This window comes from Planococcus citri, chromosome 5 (assembly GCF_950023065.1).
Source record: "Planococcus citri chromosome 5, ihPlaCitr1.1, whole genome shotgun sequence".
NCBI classification, from domain to species: domain Eukaryota; kingdom Metazoa; phylum Arthropoda; class Insecta; order Hemiptera; family Pseudococcidae; genus Planococcus; species Planococcus citri.
In genome coordinates, this window is record NC_088681.1 from 70,950,890 (window position 1) to 70,972,861 (window position 21,972).

The following is a 21,972-nucleotide window of genomic DNA, read 5'->3' on the forward strand; positions in this document are numbered from 1 at the left end:
CACTGAAAATCGGCGGCGTGGCAAAATTTGACCTTTTTCAAATCCGTCAATAAGAAAATGAAAATGATGATTTGCGAATGATTCACTCGGAGGTGAAAAAAATCGTTCGTCAATGAGTGAATCAGTGAATCATTGATGAATCCAATCTTGTGAAGATGCTATAGACAGCTAACTTTACCCTTAATTTACGAATAAATAAATTTGTTTACATCTCGTAGGAATGAGACGAGACGTACTAACAATTCGCGTGTCGAAATGCGATGAAAAAGAAATCATTACGAGTAGCCGTGTCCATTATGTGTATTTTTGCGGAATTTTTCGAACGTAGACACTCGGGAATATGGAAAGTTTTGAATTTAATCCGATAATGTTGTCCCAAGTCGAAAACGTCGTCAATAGGAAGGCTATATATATATGTATTAGTTATTTTCTTGATTTTATATACTTACTTACGAGTTAATCTTTGTATCTACATAATATACTGAAAATGAATGAAACAAAAAAGTCGCCGGACAATGTGGTACGAGTAGACGAGTACTCGTATATGAAAAAATTTGACGCCTAGGGCTCCACATTTCCTCGCGTTGGTGCTGTTTATTTACCTCCGCAATGAAAGCAAATCAGTTTATATTCTTGCGAACCGCCGCAGTTCGCAATTTGTTTGTGAAAAAGTTGCACTTGAACGACCAGCTTTTTCTCCATAAATATAAACAAATCGAAAAAGTTTTAAAACAATTTTGGTCGATTGCCCAACTGTTAGAGGTATTAAAATAAATTCCCATACTCGTATACTCGTATACTCGTATAGTGGCGCAACGCAATAATAGCATAGCGCCGCTGCATCGCATCGCACACATTGTGGGTGTTTATACAAGAAAAGCATAAAGTGTAGGCGAGAAAAGGCGCCATTTGACTTGACGCTTTTCATTAGACCATATTAACTGTCATTCGGCGTATTTCCAAATTCATATGTCGGTAAATATTATATTTATTTATTTATTTTTTTCTCATTCTACGAACTTATTCTATTTTATTCTATATTCCATTCGCCTTTTTCGTTCTATTACACCAATCTCGGGCTGAATTGCGAGTTCCCATCGTATGGTATCGTTTTCCCCTTCGTTGTCTCAGTCTCGAGGACAACTAACAGATTAAATCAAATTTATAGGTACGTAAATTCCAACCAAACCTCGACTTTTGGCTCTTGTATACATGCGCACGTATGTAGCACGTAGGTATACCTACCAATACATCGCCAAACTTATCAGGTGTTTTTTTTTTTGGTCTCGATTGCTCGGCAGTTTCATTTTATTGTTGTACTTTTTCGTTGGCGCTACTTTACATGTACATTTAATACTATTAGATTTGTTCAAAAGATACACACGTCTACGAAAATCGTAAAAAATTGCAATAAAATATGTTGCTTTTCGATTGTTTACAATCTGACGTACATAATACTCGTATACCATTTTATTGCATTTGACGTGCGATGATCGCTTCTTTTACCTTTACCTAGCGCGTCAGCGGAAGTATCGTAAATTTTTTTACATATTGTGTAACAATCACTGCGAGGATATTTAAATGGAGATACATCCGCACGTACAAAATAGCGTTTACCTGCATCGTTGCGAAGATGAATAATGTCACCTGAAATTTCTGTAAAGTTTCATCAAACGGAGTTGGAAATCCGAAATTCACTCCGCCCAGTACGTGCTTAATAAGTTAATTCGGACAGATTTTGTGGTATGTTTTGAAAAACAGAAGTTTCTAAAAATCCGCTGGAAGCTCCAAAACCGATTGAAGCTGTCTGCAATCCGCCTCGGAATTGATGTCAAAAATAAGGTGTAAACTGAATTTGTGATCTGTCACGAGAAAACAAGCTTAGTGTCCAAAAAATCGATATCTTTTTTATGGTGGATATTAGTAGTACTTAGGGTGCTGAATCCGACTGTGGGGGTTGAAACGTTCGCGAACGATTCTCTTGACCCTAAATCTGAAGTCAAAAAATAGAGCAACTAACAGTAAAAGTTGAAAAAAATTTTTTTTTGATTTTCTTGAAAGGTATGTTCTGGGGAGTCGAAATGCAAATTTTTGCAACAATTGGCCCACATTTGGAGGATTTGTGTCATATTTTGAAATTTGAATAAGGCTTGAGCTGAAAAAATCAACTCTTTTCACCTGGAATAAATTTGTTGAAAAATGTGATAAATTTAATAATAATAACTTATTCTTCATTATCTAATAATTCAAACTCCGGTAGTTTTTGCAGCATTTTTGGTGAAAAATTCAAAAAAATCAAAAAAATTGATTTTGGGAAATTTTGATTATTGGACTTGACAATCTTGAATGTGATGATTCTGAAAAAAAAATATCGGGTTATGTTGGCACTCATGGGGGCCAAAAGTGGTGCAAGTTTCACTGACCTACAAATTTTAGATCACCTGATACATAGACTCAAAACTTCAAATGCCCTTCCTGTAAAAGTTTTTTGTTTTGGACACTAGATTGGTTTTCTCGTGACACATCACATTTCATCTTTCTATCTCAATTGGAGGCAGTAGGGTAATTTTTCAAATGTAAGAAAGTGTTTGAAAAGTCGTTTGAAAATGTGCCAGGAAAATAGCTATTACAAACCACACAACTATTTATTAATTAATACACACAGGTGTCAGGAAAAATATATCAAAATATGCAAATTCGCTAATTATCTAAATCATTGTCATAAATCAATCAACTGAGGTTGTCAGGTCTGGAGTTCTGGCTTGGCTGGAACATGGATGGATGATAAGTAATCTGTAATAAAAATAATCGCTTTTGAGTACACACATGTACTACTCATAGATAATGCAAGGCTCGTAGATAACTCGTAAATATCTCAATCTCAATCATTTCTAAAAGACCTCCGTCTCAGGCTGTGCAATCTCAGCCACGACCACTTGTGGGGACGCTTCGGACCCAAGTACCAATTTAACCTGTGGTTCACCCATCAGTGTCAGCATAATGGAATGATCTTCAGTGGCCAACTAGTAGCGCCGTTCAGCGATGCCCTATAGGCACCAACACAGATTTATCCGAGAGGCCACATCGTTGCCTGTATGGCTAATCACACATACTGCATAGTGGTACCTCTTTGAGTCCCCTGCAGGGTCCTGACTCACTGACAAGATGTACAATGCACGTATCAAAAGACGGCCACTGTACTAATCACAATCACCGTCTCAATTAAAAACATATCTATGTAGGTAGTTGCATTGCATGCACAATGCACCATGATATCATTCAATCACTAAAGCAAAACATATTCTAACTAGTATTCATGTATCAGTATACTTAGTAAGATAACTTACATATTCGTGTAATACTTTGTATTGTATTCGTAATTGTCAATACAGCGTCAACGGAGCAGGTATCTCTTAGGCAACCAGGGAACATAGCAGCAACAAGCACAGGCACTTTACTTTAACAAAGTCCTATAAGGACTGAGATCTCTGTGCTCAGCCCAACTCTTTGCTCGTATATTTGTACTCAAATAAGTAGGAGAACCCTTGTCCCCATCACCCATAATTGCTCTATAAGCCGACACCCTAGGACATATCAGAAACGCCAAACGCACCAAGACGACAAAAATGGCGTGAGAAATGCACAAAATATACTCGTAATAAAAACAACTTCTTACACAAACTTTCAAAGAAGTATGAATGAAATCAATTGACAAAACACTGATTTTGAAAAAAAAAACAACAGGGAGGTACAGGTACCTTATCGGCCATGAAGGTGCAAAAAGTATCTGAAACCACCTGCAGTTGACTTCATAGCGTATTGAAATCAGTGAATTTCAGCTTTCTAACTCCATTTGATAAAACTTTTGGGAAATTTCAAGTTTCAAAAATCTGCCGGAGACTGAGAATTTTCAAAAAGTCGCGTGGAGGCTTCAAAATGACTTGAACCCATCTGAAGTTGAATCGATAATGTGTTTAAGTTGGAGTGCAGCGTGAATATCGGATCTCCAAATTCATTAATTTATTTCAAGTACCTATCAAAAATCGACTGGTGGCTCCAGAGCTGCTTAAACCGGCTTGAAACCATTTCCAAGCAATTTAGCATGTCGAAAATTGGATATATCGCAAATTTCAGCTTTCTGGGTCGGATTTTGGTATCTTTGTCCAGTTTTCAAAAAATTTCGTATAAATTCAATGTCGGAAAGTAAAATCTGTGATTTTAGCTGACTTGTCGATCAAGATGGCCGCCATTTTGTTAGTAGGGTCAACTTTTTTTAAAGCAAGTTTGTTTTAAAATGTTCCCGAGGATGTCCTCTTTAAGAAAAAAGTTGTCTCAGAGGATCGTAGATTCACTTTATGCCTCAAGATGTTCAAACTGTTGCTTCTCCGAACTGACGATGAGATATACGAGTATTAAGGGTACCTTCGCAGCAGAATTTCGCGAGTAAACGGCGCGGCACTGTGCCACGCAGGGGCTGGGCTGGCTGTAGTGGTGTTTTATATGACTAGGTACCTAAATCATTCGCGGAGGTCGTCGCAGAATGTGCTCGAATAGCAAAATTTATGCTTTACTCGTCGTATTTCACGATAAAGAAGAATTTCACCTTTGATAACGCGACAAAGTATTCTTAATTAAGTGTAGCTGCGCAGCTGCGATTGGTTACTTTATTGCTTACTAGTTGACTAGTGACTACATGTATGATATATTAGGGTTTCGTATCATCCTCATGCTCCTCCTCCTCCTCCTCCTCGTCCTCCTCCGCATGGAACAAAGAAATTTCTTATACACTTATCTCAAAAACTCGTGTCGAGTCTCTAATTATGCGACTATAAGCGAGAAAAAGTCGATTTTATTTACGCCAAACGACGGTCTTCCCTTTTCTGACCCTTGATGTCTGCCTATCGATTGCAAGTAGCTCGAAAAACGATTTTCTTGGAAATTTCTACCCTAAACCCTGTAACGTGTAACTTGGCGTTTTGTGCCAATTATTCGGACTTTTAAACTCCGGATTGATTAGCTCTAGTACACATAGGTACGTATAAAGCTTCGACTTGCAGAACTATCGTAGTAAGTAAGTAAGTAAGTCAGAAAGTTTGACAAAGAAATAGAAAATCATCGCAGCAACACGATGAAGTTTAGACGTGTAGATTTTCGCTTCCAAGTAAGTATTACTGTTTCGAGTCAAAGTCGTACACATACACATGTGCAGGCGAAAATAGCGTCAAGTTGTACGGAATTTTATGTCTTACGAGCTATATGGAGTATATATATGTACAGTATACAGTAGTTTTAATCAGCGCAACGGCCGAATGTTGGAGGAAGAAATATTGTTAAAGTTGGCCGTTAGCAGTAGGGCAGCAGAGGAAGCATATACGCGTACGAGGATACGGAGAGGCAGTAGGAACTTTGAACTTTTCATTCGTGCACTCCCACGCGAGTTTCGTGAGCGGAGTTGAATTTTTGCGACTTGGCGAACCGCTTAATCCGTTTAGTCTATTGGGCGAAAATTGTTTGTTTAAGTTTTTATTCTTACGCGCGCTCTATATGCTCGTACCGCGTACGAGTATACGCATCGCATCGAATCGAAATCCGTACGTACGTCGAACGTCGAGCTTAAATATAACGTTACGAATTTCAATTAAGACACCGAACGATGCAGCGTCGTCGGCGTCGCCACTCCATCGCCGGCCTTTTCACAATCGTACCACGTAAAATTGAGAACAATAAACTGAAGAGTGTTGCTCGGCGAGTAAGTGGTGCACCCAGTTGAAATGTTTGATTGGTTAACGAGCAAGTGAAGCTAGAGAAGCTGCGAATACGAATGACATGTCGAATATAAAATTTTCACTAATCTTGAAGATGACCGAGTGATTACCTATACCTACTTTCCTTACTAGAATTTCTTTGCAGCTCTTCAATGTTCTAAATCCCCCAAATCCAAATTTTCAGCTGCCCAAGTTCATTTTTCGATTTTTGGCGAATTTTTGAAAATCCAAAATTGACTATTTTGGTGATTTATGCTTTTTTTAAAAAAATACGTACTTGATCAGAAAAAATGTTCAAAATAAGTCTTAAAACTGATATTAACCCCCCCCCCCCAAATCCAAATTTCGCCATTTCCAGCCATTCTGGAGCCTCCAGTGCTATTTTTCAATTTCTCCAGAATTTTGAATTTGCTCCAGAAGGCGTGAATATGAAGTTGGGCAGCTAAAAATCGAGTTGTGTGTTATACTCAAACTGTTTAACGAATTTATTCACATTTGAGACGATTCTGGAGCGGACACCTCAAGAGTGGTTTTTTGATCAGCTTTTTTTCAAAATAAAAACATCCATAAATCAAAAATTTCTCGTCTGTGAGAAAATTTTTGAAATTTGCACGAGTCGCTGTATATCGTCATTAATTAACCACACGAGAGCGAATTTCGCCATTTCCAGCCTTTCTTGGGCCTCCCTTTAATTTTTGGATATTTTTATTATGAAAAAAGCTTGTCAAAAAACCACTCTTGAGGTGTCCGCTCCAGAATCGCATCAAATGTGAATAAATTCGTTAAACAGTTCGAGTATAACACACAACTCGATTTTTAGCTGCCCAACTTCATATTCACGCCTTCTGGAGAAATTGAAAAATTGCACTGGAGGCTCCAGAATGGGTGAAAATAGCAAAATTTGGATTTGGTGGGTTAATATCTGTTTTAGGACTTATTTTGAACATTTTTTCTGATCAAGTACATACGTACTTTTTAAAAAAAGCATAAATCACCAAAATAGTCAATTTTGGATTTTCAAAAATTCGCCAAAAATCGAAAAATGAACTTGGGCAGCTGAAAATTTGGATTTGGGGTTTTTAGAACATGCTCTTTCCAGAAATCGCGGTCCCGTTCAAATCGGAGGCGGACACCTCAAGAGGTTCCCTTTTTAGAAAGCCACATACTGAAGGGTCAATGACCTTGAGAGGCTATATATAGGCTGACAGACAGCCATGAAAATCTAGACTGGTAAGCCGGTGACCTTGAGAGCTCTGGACAAGTGGCTCAATGACCTTGGGAGGTCAGACAGGAATACAGTCAACTTTGAAAGATTACACAGATGGGTTAATGACCTTGAAAATCCAGACAGATGGCCTTGAACAGTGAGATATAGGCACTCAGACAACCTTGAAAGGTCAGACGGGCAGAGGCAGACAGACGACCACAATGGACTATGCAGGTAGTTCAGTGACCTTAAGAAATCAGTCAGGTGGCTCAATGGCCTTGAGAGGGCAGCCAGACGACAGACGATTTTGGGTTTGGGAAACCAGCCAAGGAGGTCAGTGACCTTGAGAGTCCACACAATGGGCTAATGACCTGAAGAGGCTAGAAAATAAGAGTGCCTATGTACAATTTCTATAATAGAGTAAACTTTCGGTTTCCTCAAGTTTTAGGATCAAAAAGTGTCATTTTTTAACGAAAATAAATCGATTTTGCAATCTACTATTTCGAAGTGAAAAAGTTTCCAAAATCTTCGATACTTACATATTTCCTTGATTTTTCCACATAGGCAGAATTATTTTATTTTTTTCAATTTCAAAGACACAAGAAATTGTGAATTTTATCTTTAAAAAAAAACCATCTAGAACCCCAGTGATCACATACTCGTAGTCAAGTTTGCTTTACAAAACAATAAACGATGATCATTGAATTACGAATAAAAGATGAAAAATTGGACTCGAATGAGAAAATTCGTTGGTACATAGATTGATAACTTTTGTTAACTAGAAAATAGAAAATTTGATAAAATTTTTGTGCAAGTAAAAATCATCACAATTCAGAAAAATAAGAAAAATTTCTTTCTTAAGTAAAAAACAGGTCTTTATTTTACAACATCTATGTAGTACATTGAAATAATACAAACGGTTTTATAAAAAATTAACATACTTATGTAGAATACAAATTTTAAAAACGAATCGGTACAAATATCAATATATTTTTTAAAAATAAAATAAACGCCATCGCCATTCGACTACAAATGCGATGAAAACCGAGAAATACATAATGTACCTAGGTACATAAAAAATGAAATTTTATCGATATCAAAAAGAAAATTTAGCTGGATACTTCAACATCTGTACCTTTTATACGTACCTACTTATCTACGGATCAATTTGATTATTTCGTTTGCAAACAATATATCAATTTGAGAAAATGAAAAGAGAGAACTACATGTAATTATCTTTAAAAAACAGATTCGAAATAAAACGTAAATCCAAAGAAGTTTCACCTGACAATTGACATTTAAAATTTCTTATACCTACGTAAATATTTGTGCAATTAGAGGACGGTTTGATACACACAAACACATTATAACTTACCACATTTCAACACTTAACAGATTTTAAAAAGAAAACTTAGCACCTGTGGAGGAAGGCGGGTTCCAGACAAGAAATTTTCATCGCTTGGCAATTTTTTCGGTTATGACCAGTACGACCACAGCACGTACCCTACCTACCTCACTATAGAGAAATGTGGTATCAATTAGATCAAATTATACGTAATTTTGCAACAAGAATAGAATTGTTGGTAGGACCTAATTATACTTAGGTAAGACTTGAAAAAATTACGACATCGCCGTTGGAAAGCAAAATAAACAACTCGTAGATTTTTTTTTACATTATAAAACCAGGATTTGAACGTAAAGGAAAATGTAAATTTCGACAGGCAATATAGGTCATTTTTGATTTGTACTAGGTACCGTGCTCATTATCGCAGAAATTTTTAAAGAAAAAAAAACTGGGTTCGAAGTGCATTTTGTATTGATTTTTTTTTCCTAATCTCGCCTTCAATTTTTAAGATACCTACCATAGTTACCTACCTACTTGAAAAACTAATTCGTTTTTTATTCCACGAGATTATATTCCCACAAATTTTAGAATCGAAATCGAGGACGTACTCGCTGAAAACTAGGCACATATGTATTTCCTAATAACTGTAGGTTGAATAAGCAATCGAGACCTAATTACCTAATTCTGATTAGTTTTTTTCATCATCTTCGACAACACGTTGACGATATTCTTTTGGTTATTCGCTTCGGCAACTTGTACCAATTTATTGCCTTCAGAATTGCGAGCATTCGTCGCAGCAGAAAACTCGTCAGACTTCAAAGCCTTCAACCTCGTACTGGTAACATCAACACTACCTCGTTTGTTGACGCTAGCGAATATTTTGTGGATCGATTTAAGTAAGTTGGTGATTTCTTGATTCGTAGAAAGGTCGATTGGAGTTTTGCCTTCTTTGTTGGCGACGTTGTACATGGCACCGTGATTTAGCAAGGATTTTACGATATCCGAGGAACCATTTTTGGCAGCAATGTGAAGAGATGTCCTACCTTCGGATGTAGTTTTAGCGTTGACGAATTCGTTTAATTTATTGCGACTGATACGTTGCAGCAATACGTTGACAATTTCGGTACTACGTTTCCAGGTTGCTGTATGTAAAGGCGTAAGACCGTGATTCGTAGCGTGAGTGACATTTGCACCGTAATCGAGTAAAATGTTGACAACAGCAACTGCGTCTTTAGAACCACACGCAACGGCCTCGTGGAGCGGGGTTATGCCTACGTCGTCTCTAACATTGACATCAGCACCCTTGGATATCAAGAATTTGACAACTTGCGATCCATTTTTGCTCGAGGCATAATGTAGTACTGTTTTGTTCTGCATACCACGTCCGTCAACTTTTAATCCTTTACTCAGAAAGAACTCGACAATGTCTTTGAGACCTTCTCTAGCTGCGATGTGAATTGGTTTCTCGCTGGAGCTACTTTTGGCACGAATGTTGCATCCTTTGCTTACGAGATATTCTACCATTTCTAGGTTATCTTTTTCCGAAGCATAATGGAGTAATGTCCAATCATTAAAATTACCTTTAACGTTCATATCCGTTGGTTTATGCTGTAGTAAGATTTTAACCGCATCCAATTGGCTATATGAGACTGCCAATTCCAAAGGAAGACATCTGTCTTCAGCATCTTCCAACATTTCCGCTCCATTTTCCAATAGAAGTTTAACGATATTCACGTGACCTTTCGCAGCAGCAATATGCAATGGAGTACCAACACAATTAACGATATTAACGTCGGCTTTGTTTCTAATCAAAATTTCCGCCATTTCTTCGTGACCTCGACTCGATGCAAGGTACAATGGTGTAACATTTAAAGTAGTCGTGCCATTCACATCGATTCCATTCTCTATCAGAACTTCAATTATATCCTTATGACACATTTCGATAACAGCAAAATGTAACAACGAATAACCATCGCCGTATTTGAAATCGATATTAGCTTTATTTTCGAGTAAAATTTTCAATATATCCGTACGATTATTACGTATCGCCAGAAGTAAAGGATCGCTATTCTCGTCATTGACGTCGGCTCCGTTCGTTATCAAAATTTGAACAATTTTCTTCAAGTTATATTTTATAGCAATTATCAAAGGCGTTATGCTATCGGTTCTCTCGTTAACATCGGACTTATTTTCAACTAAAATCTCGACAATATCTTCGAGACCACCTACAACAGCCACGATCAGTGGTGATAAAGCAAAAGTGTCCGCTTGAGAACTGCGTGTGGTGGTATTGACCATCGCTTCATTTTCTATTAAAAACTTGACCACATTTTTGCTATTGCCGAGTATAGCTTCGAGTAAAGGCGTACCACCAAATTTATCTCTGGTATTCACACAAGCTCCACTTTTTACGAGAAAACTAACAACATTTTCATGACCACCGCGAGCAGCTGCATGCAAAGGTGTCGTACCCTTTTCATCTTTTAAATCAACGACGGATTTATTTTGGGAAATAAGGAGCTCGCAGATATCCACGTGGCCATTCCTAGCAGCGAGAAAAAGTGGCGTCTGACCCATCTTGTTTTCGGTATCAACTCCGGCTTTATTTTTCATCAAGATAGCAGCGACGTCTTTGTGTCCAGCAAGAGCGGCCACGTGTAGCGGTGTTGAATTATCATCAGCTTTAGAATCGATTTCCGCCCCATTTTGTATGAGAAGTTGAGCGATTTCTTCACAGCCACTTTCAGCTGCACAGTGCAATGGTGTCCGAGAATCGATATCTTTGGCACGAATATCTGCGCCATGTTTCAGAAGGGAAGTGACGACATTCAAGCTGCCAAACCGTACTGCCAAATGCAATGGAGATGAACGTCCATCATCGGTGACAAGATTGACATCTGCATTGTAAGAAAGTAGCGTTTCAACAATTTCTTCGCGTCCGTCTCTGGCAGCGTAGTGCAAAGGGGTTCCATAATGAGATTTTTGAGCGATACTAGGGGCAGCTCCGTGTTTCAATAGAATATTGACTACCTCGAGACGATCGAGTTCAACTGCGTGGTGTAAAGGGGTACCACCTTCTGAATTTGTAGCGTTGACATCGGCTCCTTTTGAAATTAGAGCTTCCACGATTTCTGAATGGCCATTTTGAGCTGCTAGATGCAAAGGTGTAGCTCCTTTATCGTGTTTTGCGCAAATATTTGCCCCGCAACTGAGCAAAAAGTTGACCATCTCTAGTCTACCACTTTCTGCAGCTATATGTAGAGGTGTAAAGCCAGCCGAAGCCTGGTAGTCGACGTTCCCAAATTTTTCCAGCAGAATTTCGGCGATTTCAACGTGATTGCGTTGCACAGCATAGTGCAACGGAGCATAACCCAATAGATCGGTCAGATTACCCGTATCGTCGTTATTTTGCAGCAGTATTACTTCAACGACATCCCTGTGACCATTTTTAGCTGCGAAGTGTAGGGGTGTTCTTCGAAAATGATCGGCAGAGTTGGCAGAAAGGCCCGCTTTCGTGATGAAAAATTCGACGATATTTTTTCTTCCATTAGCAGCAGCGACGTGGAGTGAATTTTGGCCATCCGCATCTTCAACATCGGCGTCTGAATTCTGGTCGAGAATAAATTTCACAATTTCGAGACTAGGTCCGTGAGAAGCGAAATGCAACGCGGACCACGAATTGATACTTTTAGCACGAATATCGGCGCCTTTGGCGATACAATTCTTCAATTCTTCAAAATCACCTCGTTCTAACGCGGTGAACATATTACATTGATTTGTAACGGTGACGAGATCTTGATCGAATTTAGCCTTCAAATTGGAAGGATCATGTTGGACTAATTTGCCAATCTTTCTATTACTTTTGGCAATATTTTCAGAAACGAGTTTTTCGGCGTTTAGGATTATTGCTGTAGATGGATCGGACAATGTATCGAGTAAGGTATTACCATGGGCTAAATAATTACGTAGGCATTTTCCAACCAGCAGTGGACTATTTCCATCCAAGAAGAGCAGGTTTTCTTCCAGATGATTATCGGATTCGCCTAAAATCGACAAGATGTCCAGAACCAACGTTTCTACCGCAGCTTGGAATTTTTTATCCTTCCAACGATGAGTTTTTTCATTCGATTCATCGCCATTTACTCGATCATTTTTCAAAACTGTTTTCAACTCGGACAATTTCAGTGTAAGCTGTTTTTGGTATTTTTCTTTCGTGGTCGTGGAAGGCTGGTTTTCTTCATGTGCACAAGTAAAGGCACCTTTCTCACGTAATTTTTCTCTCAAATTCGCGATCCATTCGATGTCATTTATTCCGAATTCGGCAATATGAACGATTTCAAGCATGGATTTCATTAGCCTTTGTAGATGATCACCCTGTAATCTCGATTCGGCGCTATGAAAAATAGCCATAGCTAATTCGACGATTTCTTTCTGACTGTGTGATGACGTTTCTTCGGGGAAAAAATTCTGCAATGCGGTTTTAATTACGAATTTTTGTATCCTAACGTGATTGCTATCGAGACCATGGCCAACATTTATTCGCAAGGAACTCAGAAGACTGGTCAACATTGCGAATTCCAAGTTGTAATCAGTTATGGTGTTTCGTAACTCGTTTTCTGCAGCGTTTATTATCCCTCTGATTCGAACGAAGAGATTTTTTTCGTGATAAGTCTGGTGAGAGATAGCATCACTCATTTCGTTGATGAGTTTTTCCAAATTCTCGTGTTCCGTTAATTTTAAACTATTCTCGCTCATTTGATCCACTTCGATGAAACCGAAGGCTTCGACGATTTCTCCAAATTCGTGCAAACTTTCACTATCGACAATATCCTGCAGTAGTTTCCGGATCATGTCCATCTTTCTATTGCGGAGAATATCGACAATAGCATCGTACATTTTTTTCGTATCATTCTGAACGCCGATGAAAAAGCTGACGTCGGCATTTTCCTCGATTTCGCTTCTTCTAAGTAGCGAAGAAGCGTGTGACAGTGAGTTACGTAAATCGAAGACGATTTTTCTGGTATTTTCCGGCAATGAAAGAAGAAGAAACTCGCTCGTAGTAGAAGACAGCTTCGGAGATTCCAATGTGTTTTTTAAATACTCGCCGATGACTTGCAAAGCACGAATAATAACTAATTGGCCTCGTCTATCTTCAGGATCGATGGATAAAGCGAGGTTTAAATACTCGTTTATTTTCTCCAAAGAATGAATATCTCGGATACGTCGATAATCGTTGTACAAATCTTGAAATTCGGGATTATTTCGAATGATATCGGTAACAATTTGATCGCGTTTCAGCTTCGGAAGATCGGCTAGCTCATTAACGCGTTCATTTTCAATATTCGATTTTTCAGCTTCGAGTTTGTCAGCGAACTGCCCCAAATAGCGAATTATTTTGCTCTTATTTAAAATCGCGCGATAAAAGAAATTAATTTCTCGCCGATTGACGTAAGAAGAAACGAAAGAAACTAAACAAAATTCGATTTCTTCCCAAGGTAATCTATCGTAGGTGAATTTCAATTGACGTTTGAGCACGTGAATATTTCGAGCAATAAACCTAGCGACGAATAAAAATGTTTCATCCAATTTTTCGACATCGGAAAACTCTGACTTCAAAAAAGCGATTTTTTCTAGCACTAAATCGACTCGATCTCTAATACTATTATCACCAAAATTGACTCTGTCATCGCTACTTGGATCCTGTTTAGAAGAATTCGAGAAAAAACGAAGATTAATCAATTGGCTTTCGACGAAAACTTGCATATTCTCTGACAACGACACGTTTTTCAACGTCAATTCCTCGTACACTTTTGAAAGAATCTCGTCCAGTTCTTCAGAACGAGTAGAAAAATAATCGCGGGGCCAATTTTTGATGAGCGTATCGAGAAGCTCGACATTACCAGAAAGTGCAGCGTAATAAAATGCGTCGTGACGTGATTCGTCTTTATCGCCAGGCGTAACGACATTTTTACCAACATTTATAGAGAGGTTTTCTAAGAGTTTACCATTACCGAGAACATATTTCAGTATTTCTAGCCTACCATATTTGCAAGATAAGATCGCTAAATTAGTAGTTTTAATAGGATTTTGCGTATCGTTATAGAAAGTCTCTAATGTTTCTCGATTTTCGATATCGCTGACGGAATTGATAACTTTAACATATTTTTTGAAAGTATCAATATTACCTGATACGACCGAATTTTCTAGTTTAATTAAAACGAAGAGATAAAGTTGTTTAGATTTTGCGTTTCCTTGGGAAAATTTCCTATATTTTTCCACGAACTCGTCTTCAGATGAATACGAATGCGACAAAAACTGCTCAGCTTCATGGAAAGAACTGCTTTGTTGCTTAGACTGCGACATGGCTCTTTTCTGAAACATCAACATCGACATTAGAACAATTCGTAGCAATATTAAAATCACTAAAAAACAGAAAAATATCACTTTTCAATAATAATTACAAGTTCAAATACTTATTAACAAAAGTTAGCAGTTACGTACCACAATGAAAACAGGTTATAAATTATTATCGGATTGTTCTCGTAACATTCGAAAAGGAAAGTAAAATTCATCAATATTTTTCGGCAACTACCAAGACTGCATCCGAATTCCGATATACATACGCCGGAAAAAGAATCGATACGTTTCTGACTTTGATAACACGATGTGTTTGCTTGAAAGAATCACACATCCCACGCGCCAGCAATAAAAAGAAACAATAACCGATTTACCTGAAACTTCAAGATAAGGTGAGCGAGCAATGCAATATGTGAGGTTTGTGAGGTATTCTACAATCATCAACAATGTAAAATTAATACTAACCTATATCGATTAAACTCGTACCAATGACCAGAATATTTTGTCATTGAACAACGACAATTGCAGCTTTAAGTACACAGTCATACAATCCGAATTGGATTTATCCCAGAAATTGGCACGTATTTGCTCGATTATAAAAGTATTTGGTTATCCTGAAAATATACAGTTTTATTTTACATTTGCAAAAAAGTCGAAACTAGGTACCTAACTACCTATGTAGCGTAAAATAGCTGTCTAACATGTTCCTACTTCTAACTGATTAACTACATTGCATGACAATGGATACAGGCATCTGCCTGAGAAGTAGGTAGCCTTTTGATAAATTAGAATGAATTAACAGTTCATGGTAGGAATGTACATCTACATACATACAAGTATTTTAATCTACGACTTTCTCAAAAACAGGCTATTATTTTTTGGGAAATAAATTTGATTAAATATGTAATTATGAAGGTACTTTTGTGAAAGAGATAATAAACAGATCGACTGTCTGCATACTTTGTACTGAATCAAGCACATCGTAAGAACCAAGTATGAAGTTAGAAGGTACTTATAACTTATCAGAGAAGCAGCATAATAATACATGTGAAATTATTGCTATACCTTCAAGGGTACAAACAGATACGTAAATACTCGAATACATACTTACACTGAACTTTTCCGATCGACAATTTCACATGTTTTTGTTGACTTCTTTTAATATTACCTAAGCAAAGCGATTAATAAATAACTAAGTTAATCGATTGTGAGAATAAATGTTCAAATTTTCAACTTTGAGCTCAGTTACTTGAAAATTACAATTTTTGATGGTAAAATGATCAAGAGTAACACGACGACGTGAAAATTTAACCAGATAGATACTTATATGTACGTATTGCCTATTTACGAAATATTGTATTTTACAAATTCTATCAAGTCACACAGGTATTACTTACTTCATAAAATTTAAAAAACAATCGATGATAATATGTATTGATAGCAAAACCAACTTCGGTTAATCCACTAAAAAATTATTCTAGCACTTTACAACTTCTAGCTACATCATATATAATAAATAATTTACTTACACTTTGAAACTTGTAATCAACACCAAGAATGCCTTTGAATTTATTTTTCCCTTTACTGTTGGTATTACAACACAATAAAACGTAATACGCGCATGCGTACGTAGATATTAGGTAACAACAACCAGTCACACTAATCAAGAATCAATGGAGGGGAAGATTTGTCGTTTTGTTCTGCAGCTGTGATGCGTAAAATCGATATTTTCTGATAGAGAGTATCGATAGCATGTACGATTGTCCCATCGTTTTTATTTTCTTATCGATCGGTATCGATAGGCTGTGCTGGACTATCGATAGTTTGTCAAATTGTTTTTCTGGACATTGAATTCAGTGCTTTGCTCGCAAATCTGACAAGAAGAGAGTCAAATTTTATGAAAAGCATGCAATCGTTGAAAGAAAGAAACTGTATTCCCAGTTAAGATAGGTGAAACGGCTCTGTTCCCAGATTTGTAAAATCATGAATGGATTATTGTTGGGTACCTCCAATAAAAATTTTCGAGAGTAATTTCCGCCCCCCAACCCACTTCCCCCTTGGTCAGTAGTGGTGAGGATAAAATTCTGGTACCACGTGGAATGTGTAGGGAAAGCCTGGGCCTTTTAACACGATTTTTTTTTAAATTTTATCGTAGTGGTGGGGGCAAAATTGACATAAAGTGTCATTCCATGTCAACTCAACCAAAAAAAGGCGATTTTGAAAGTCATGTCTTTCGATTTCGCTCAAATTTTTTTTACAATATGTACCCACACAGTAAGTAAGAAAGCCGCAATCAGTTTGGTTCCAGCCCCCTCAGGGGGTGGGTGGGAGGGCTTCCATTATTTGCACATTGTCTCGAGGTACTCAACTTCAGCAGCCCATTTCACCAAAACTATGATACTTTGATCAAAACTGATTTCACAGTTCGAAAGGGCATTGAATTTAGAACTTTTTAAGCATTCTGAAATATTCAAAAGTTGAAAGTTGAACTTTCAATTTGGAAGTTCAAATTTCAAAATGGCGCTGTAAGTGGGAGCTACCATTTAAAATTTTGAAAAAATTTCCGTAGATGTACATTTTGATACTTTTTTGAAATATTTAGGTTTCGAGATGGCACTCTTTGACAGAGAAGGAGCACCCCCACCCCCAATTTTGGGCGAAATTTTTGAAAGAAAATCTGGGGCATGTGATACATCGAATTCTATGTTTTTGGTGACGCTGAACACGAATATGACGTCAGATTTTGGATTTGATCCGTCCACGGCCCCCAGAGCCTCCCCAAAGGGGATGACCCCCCCCCCAAAAATGGTCACATTCGTGTGACACATGAAATAGTACGTTTTCGATATCGCTGAACACGAATATTGCCTTAGTTTTTCGAATCGACTTCACCTAGGGCCCCCAGAATCTCCACCAATAGGTAAAAGTCCAAAAAAATGTTGGGGCCCCGTGGATGGGATCCAATCACAAATCTGACGTCATATTCGTGTTCAGCGCCACCAAAAACATACTATTACATGTGTCACACGAACAATACGCTTTTTTAAACTTTTACCCCCTTTGAGGAGGAGCTGGGGGCCATGGATGGGGTCCTATCAAAAATCTGACATCATATTCGTGTTCAGCGTCACCAAAAACATAGAATTCGATGTATCACATGCCCCAGATTTTCTTTCAAAAATTTCGCCCAAAATTGGGGGTGGGGGTGTTCCTTCTCTGTCAAAGAGTGCCATCTCGAAACCTAAATATTTCGAAAAAGTATCAAAATGTACATCTATGGAAATTTTTTCAAGGTTTTAAATGGTAGCTCCCACTTACAGCGCCATTTTGAAATTTGAACTTTCAAATTGAAAGTTCAACTTTCAACTTTTGAAAATTTCAGAATGCTTAAAAAGTTCTAAATTCAATGCCCTTTCGAACTGTGAAATCAGTTTTGATCAAAGTATCATAGTTTTGGAGGATTGGGCTGCTGAAGTTGAGTACCTCGAGACAATGTGCAAATAATGGAAGCCCTCCCACCCGCCCCCTGAGGGGGCTGGGACCAAACTGATTGCGGCTTTCTTACTTACTGTGTGGGTACATATTGTAAAAAAATTTTGAGCGAAATCGGAAGACGACATGACCCAAAAACGTTGGTTGAGTTGACATGGAATGACCCATAAGAAAACCAAGATGTCAAAATTTCCTTCTTTTGCCAAAATGATCCTAAGAAGTCCGTGTTATGTTTTTTGCCAGAATAGCCTGAAACGTTCTATTCTTGCCTAAATTGTCAGAAAAATTTCGTTTGCGTCAGAATCGTAAATAAGTTTTTTTTTGTCAAAATTATAAAAAAAAACTCCCAACTTTTGTAAAAATTGCCAAAAGAAAACTCCTGCTTTTTGCCGAAATGTTCAAAAAATCTTGTTGCCTAAATTGGCAAAAATTCTTGATTTTCCCAAAGTTATCTTTAAAAAATCCTGATTTTTGCCAAATCATTGTCAAAATTTAATTTTTTCTTGGTTATTTCAAAATAAATAGGTAAATTACATGCCTAGGTATTGTAAAAAAAAACTTTTTCCATTTTTGAAATCAATATTTGTAATTTTATATTTTTTCTCTCAATTTCCTTTTATATTCATTTTTTCTAGTTCTCTTTAAATTAGAAAAATTCTGACCCAAAAAAAATGTTCAATTATACTTGTAAATAAAATTATAGATACCTATTTATGTTTATCACATCAATCTATGGTTAAGATACACAACGTATATTTTTTTTCAGAATATGTAGTATTGGTAAAGGATCTTCAAAAATGCTAAAAAATAGATTTTTCAAACGATTTGTCCCTCATGATGGGTCAAGTTTTTGAATTTTGATATTGGATTTGAAAAAGATTTTGTTAAAATTTTTGAAAATTTTGAAATTGAAATCGATTGTAAGTTTGACTTGCGATATTTTCATTTTTAAGGATTTTTTTGACCAAGCATTGTGGAAATGTATTTGAAATGAAAAGACTGTGAAAATTATAACTGAATCGCTCTAACCTCAATTTGAATTTTTTTAGTATTTTTTTATTCACAGAGCTCATGATCACAATCTAAGCTAATTTCAGTAGATGAGCGTTTTGACAACCTTATGAACACGTTTTCTAGGGTGAAATTCGACGCTCAACATTTTTTGTTCTATACATTTTTCGCATATTTCGCATAATTTTGCAAAAAAAAAACGCGAAAAAAGCGTATTTTTCAGTTTTTTTTGCAAATATGAGCCTTTTGCAGGCAAAATTTCAATTTCATGGATTAGTAGGAAGAAAGTACTTATAAAAAGACACATTTTGGCGAAAACAGTTTTTGTGTAGTACCCTTCAGTTCGGAGCTGTGGCGCTTCGAAGTTTTCTTTTGTCAATTTTACCCCCACCACTACGATAAAATTTTTTGAAAAAAATCGTTTTGAAAGGCCCAGGCTTTCCCTACACATTCCATGTGGTACCAGAATTTTATCCCCACCACTCATGGATACATAATTTTTCGCGCAAAAAACGCGTTTTTGGCTATACTGACAAAGCGAGTGGGTGGGGGGGGGGCTGAAATTCCGCTCGAAAATTTTTTGTATTCAACGTCACCAAAAACATAATATTATTTCACGTGTCGCTCAAACAAAACACGTTTTTGGACTTTTACCCCATTTAGGGCGGTGCTGGGGGCCTTGGATGGAGTCCAATCAAAAATCTGACGTCGTATTCGTGTTCAGCGTCACCAAAAACATACAGTTCGATATATCACATGCCCCAGCTTTTCTTTTGAAAGTTTTACCCAAATTTGGGGGAGGGGATCTCAAAAGACGAGTCAGCGTCAAAAATTCATAAAAATCAACTTTTCGAGGGTTTTTTCTTTCGTTTTCGGGCGCATCAAATAATAAAATTATAGGCAATACCTACGTAACAGCTGATTTCAGACTTTTGTTGGCTGTGCACCTTCTCCCTCTCCGCCTACATTTTTGTATCAATATTACATCCAACAGTAAAGAATTATATTAACGGTCAGATACACCGTAAGCCTTCTTATGCCGAGTTCAAATCTACATAAATAGTTATCTTCAACATTGGACTCGTAGAATTTGCTCTTTTTCTTGTAAAAGTTTGAATTAAACGCCGAATTCGAGACTTTACAGAAGTAGTGGGTGGAATGGAATGGATTACCTAATCGATTATAATCGAGACGAACTAGTTGAAATGGAAAATCGGCGATGCCATTCGTATGCTCGTCGACGTCGTCGAGTGAAACGTAGATAGAGATACGAGTATAAAAATTCGCTCGCACATATTCCGGAGAAAAAAACTACGAGAAAGCGAACTGTAAGCGATGAAAAACTGTCTCATCGAGATTAAATCGTGTCGCGTCATTTTGACGAAGGGGATGAAGACTGCGCGGGTTAGCACGTTTTTATCTGAACGAAATTGCAGTACTACGCCCAAAAAATGAGAAGATTTGCTCGGGCCCGGGCGCGGCGTACCCGCCTTCGGACTTTTTATCGAAAACGACCGTGTTTTTATGACTCGGAATTAGAAAACTTATGATTTACGCGTTACGTCTTCCGGCAATCTCGGATCAGATCTCGTGACACGACGAGACGCGACGAGACGTACGCGGGTACGTGTACTTCACCAGTCACCAGTCACCATAGAGCGTACGAGTATAAGCCTGTCTCTTCTCTTCTTACGTCTACGTACATTTTGTAAATACATAAACGTGTATATTGCGTATCGCCATACACATACAAATACGTACATAGAGTATATAGCGTAGCATCGGCAAGGTTCGAGTATTGTTTACAAAAACATGCTGCGTGTATCCAGACGCCCACGATGAGGCGATGTTTTTCACATAAAAAGCGCAGATTTCATCGTTGCCACCGTTAAGCCGGCTAGTACCGTCTTATTTTGATAAAATTTGCCGAATAAAAGCATCAGCTTACTCGTATACTGAACAGATTTAGACCTATCCTTGTTTATCAACGTAGGCAGCCAAAAAGCTTATGGCTAGATGGCAGGTAACCCGGTACCATATTTACGTTACGGTCCAAGACGCATGCTGTGAATCTGAATGCATTACTTATACCCAAGACCAAGAGTTACTACTCCGAGTATACATAGAAACTAATTTGCCTGGCAACCTAAACTGCACACGTGTGATGCAAATTGAAGAGGCCAATGCCATAGGACCAGACGAGGTGTTTTCTTGACAATATGCTCATTTAGGAAGATTCAGACCATTGAAAATTTTTTCGAAAATTTCTACTGACATCAAAATACTTAGGTACTTGATCATTTTTTTTTTGGTATTTTTTCCATATTTGGGAGGGGAGCTCCAACCGCTCCATACAAAAGAGCCAACATCGTTAGTGGAAAAAAAGCAATAATTTCTGATCAATTTTGGGTGCAGCGTGAATTTTGGATTTTTTTTTTGTTCCAGGGACACACAAGGTGCCGGGGGTTTTCTCAAATAAACATATTTATTTACATCTTAAATCTAAGACTAAATCTAAACAAAATGTATTATCTTAATTTATCCCTAATTCTAGATCTAAGATGCGGGGGAGGGGGGAAAGACCGGTTGTCCACCACGACCCATACCCCCTAGGCAGTTGCCGAGGGCCCAATCACCCTACCAGGCTTCGTTATTCACGCATGCCCATCAGGTAGACTGAGACCCCCCAACCTATCTTGGGGAAAGGATTTTAGGGAGGAGAATTTGGTGCCTAGGGGGGGGGGGTCAACAAGTGTTGGTCTCCCCTTTGTATTACACGAGTTTTGGATATGGGG

General features: G+C 37.7%; 2 protein-coding genes across 4 annotated transcripts in view; one reads left to right on the forward strand and one right to left on the reverse strand.

Annotated features, from left to right (window-relative positions):
• The window catches only part of S6kII (Ribosomal protein S6 kinase II), a 277,023-nt gene that overhangs the window by 51,315 nt on the left and 203,736 nt on the right, over nt 1-21,972 (forward strand). The window lies entirely within an intron of this gene.
• On the reverse strand, nt 8,505-16,351 carry LOC135846641 (uncharacterized). Of its 3 annotated transcripts, XM_065365854.1 has the most exons (5): nt 16,072-16,205; nt 15,786-15,842; nt 15,140-15,288; nt 14,819-15,054; nt 8,505-14,689 (listed from the first exon to the last, which is right to left on the reverse strand). In XM_065365854.1, the coding sequence occupies exon 5, from the start codon at nt 14,678-14,680 to the stop codon at nt 8,996-8,998; it is 5,685 nt and encodes a 1,894-aa protein (XP_065221926.1). In that variant the 5' UTR covers nt 14,681-14,689; nt 14,819-15,054; nt 15,140-15,288; nt 15,786-15,842; nt 16,072-16,205; the 3' UTR covers nt 8,505-8,995. The 3 variants fall into 3 exon arrangements, with proteins under 3 accessions (XP_065221926.1, XP_065221927.1, XP_065221925.1); XM_065365855.1 differs by lacking the exon at nt 15,786-15,842 and having other exon boundaries at nt 16,204-16,351; XM_065365853.1 differs by lacking the exon at nt 15,786-15,842 and having other exon boundaries at nt 16,072-16,211.

What these genes read in the sequence shown, in the direction of transcription:
- LOC135846641 (XM_065365855.1), bottom strand. Translation starts at nt 14,680, where the DNA reads ATGTCGCAGTCTAAGCAACAAAGCAGTTCTTTCCATGAAGCTGAGCAG.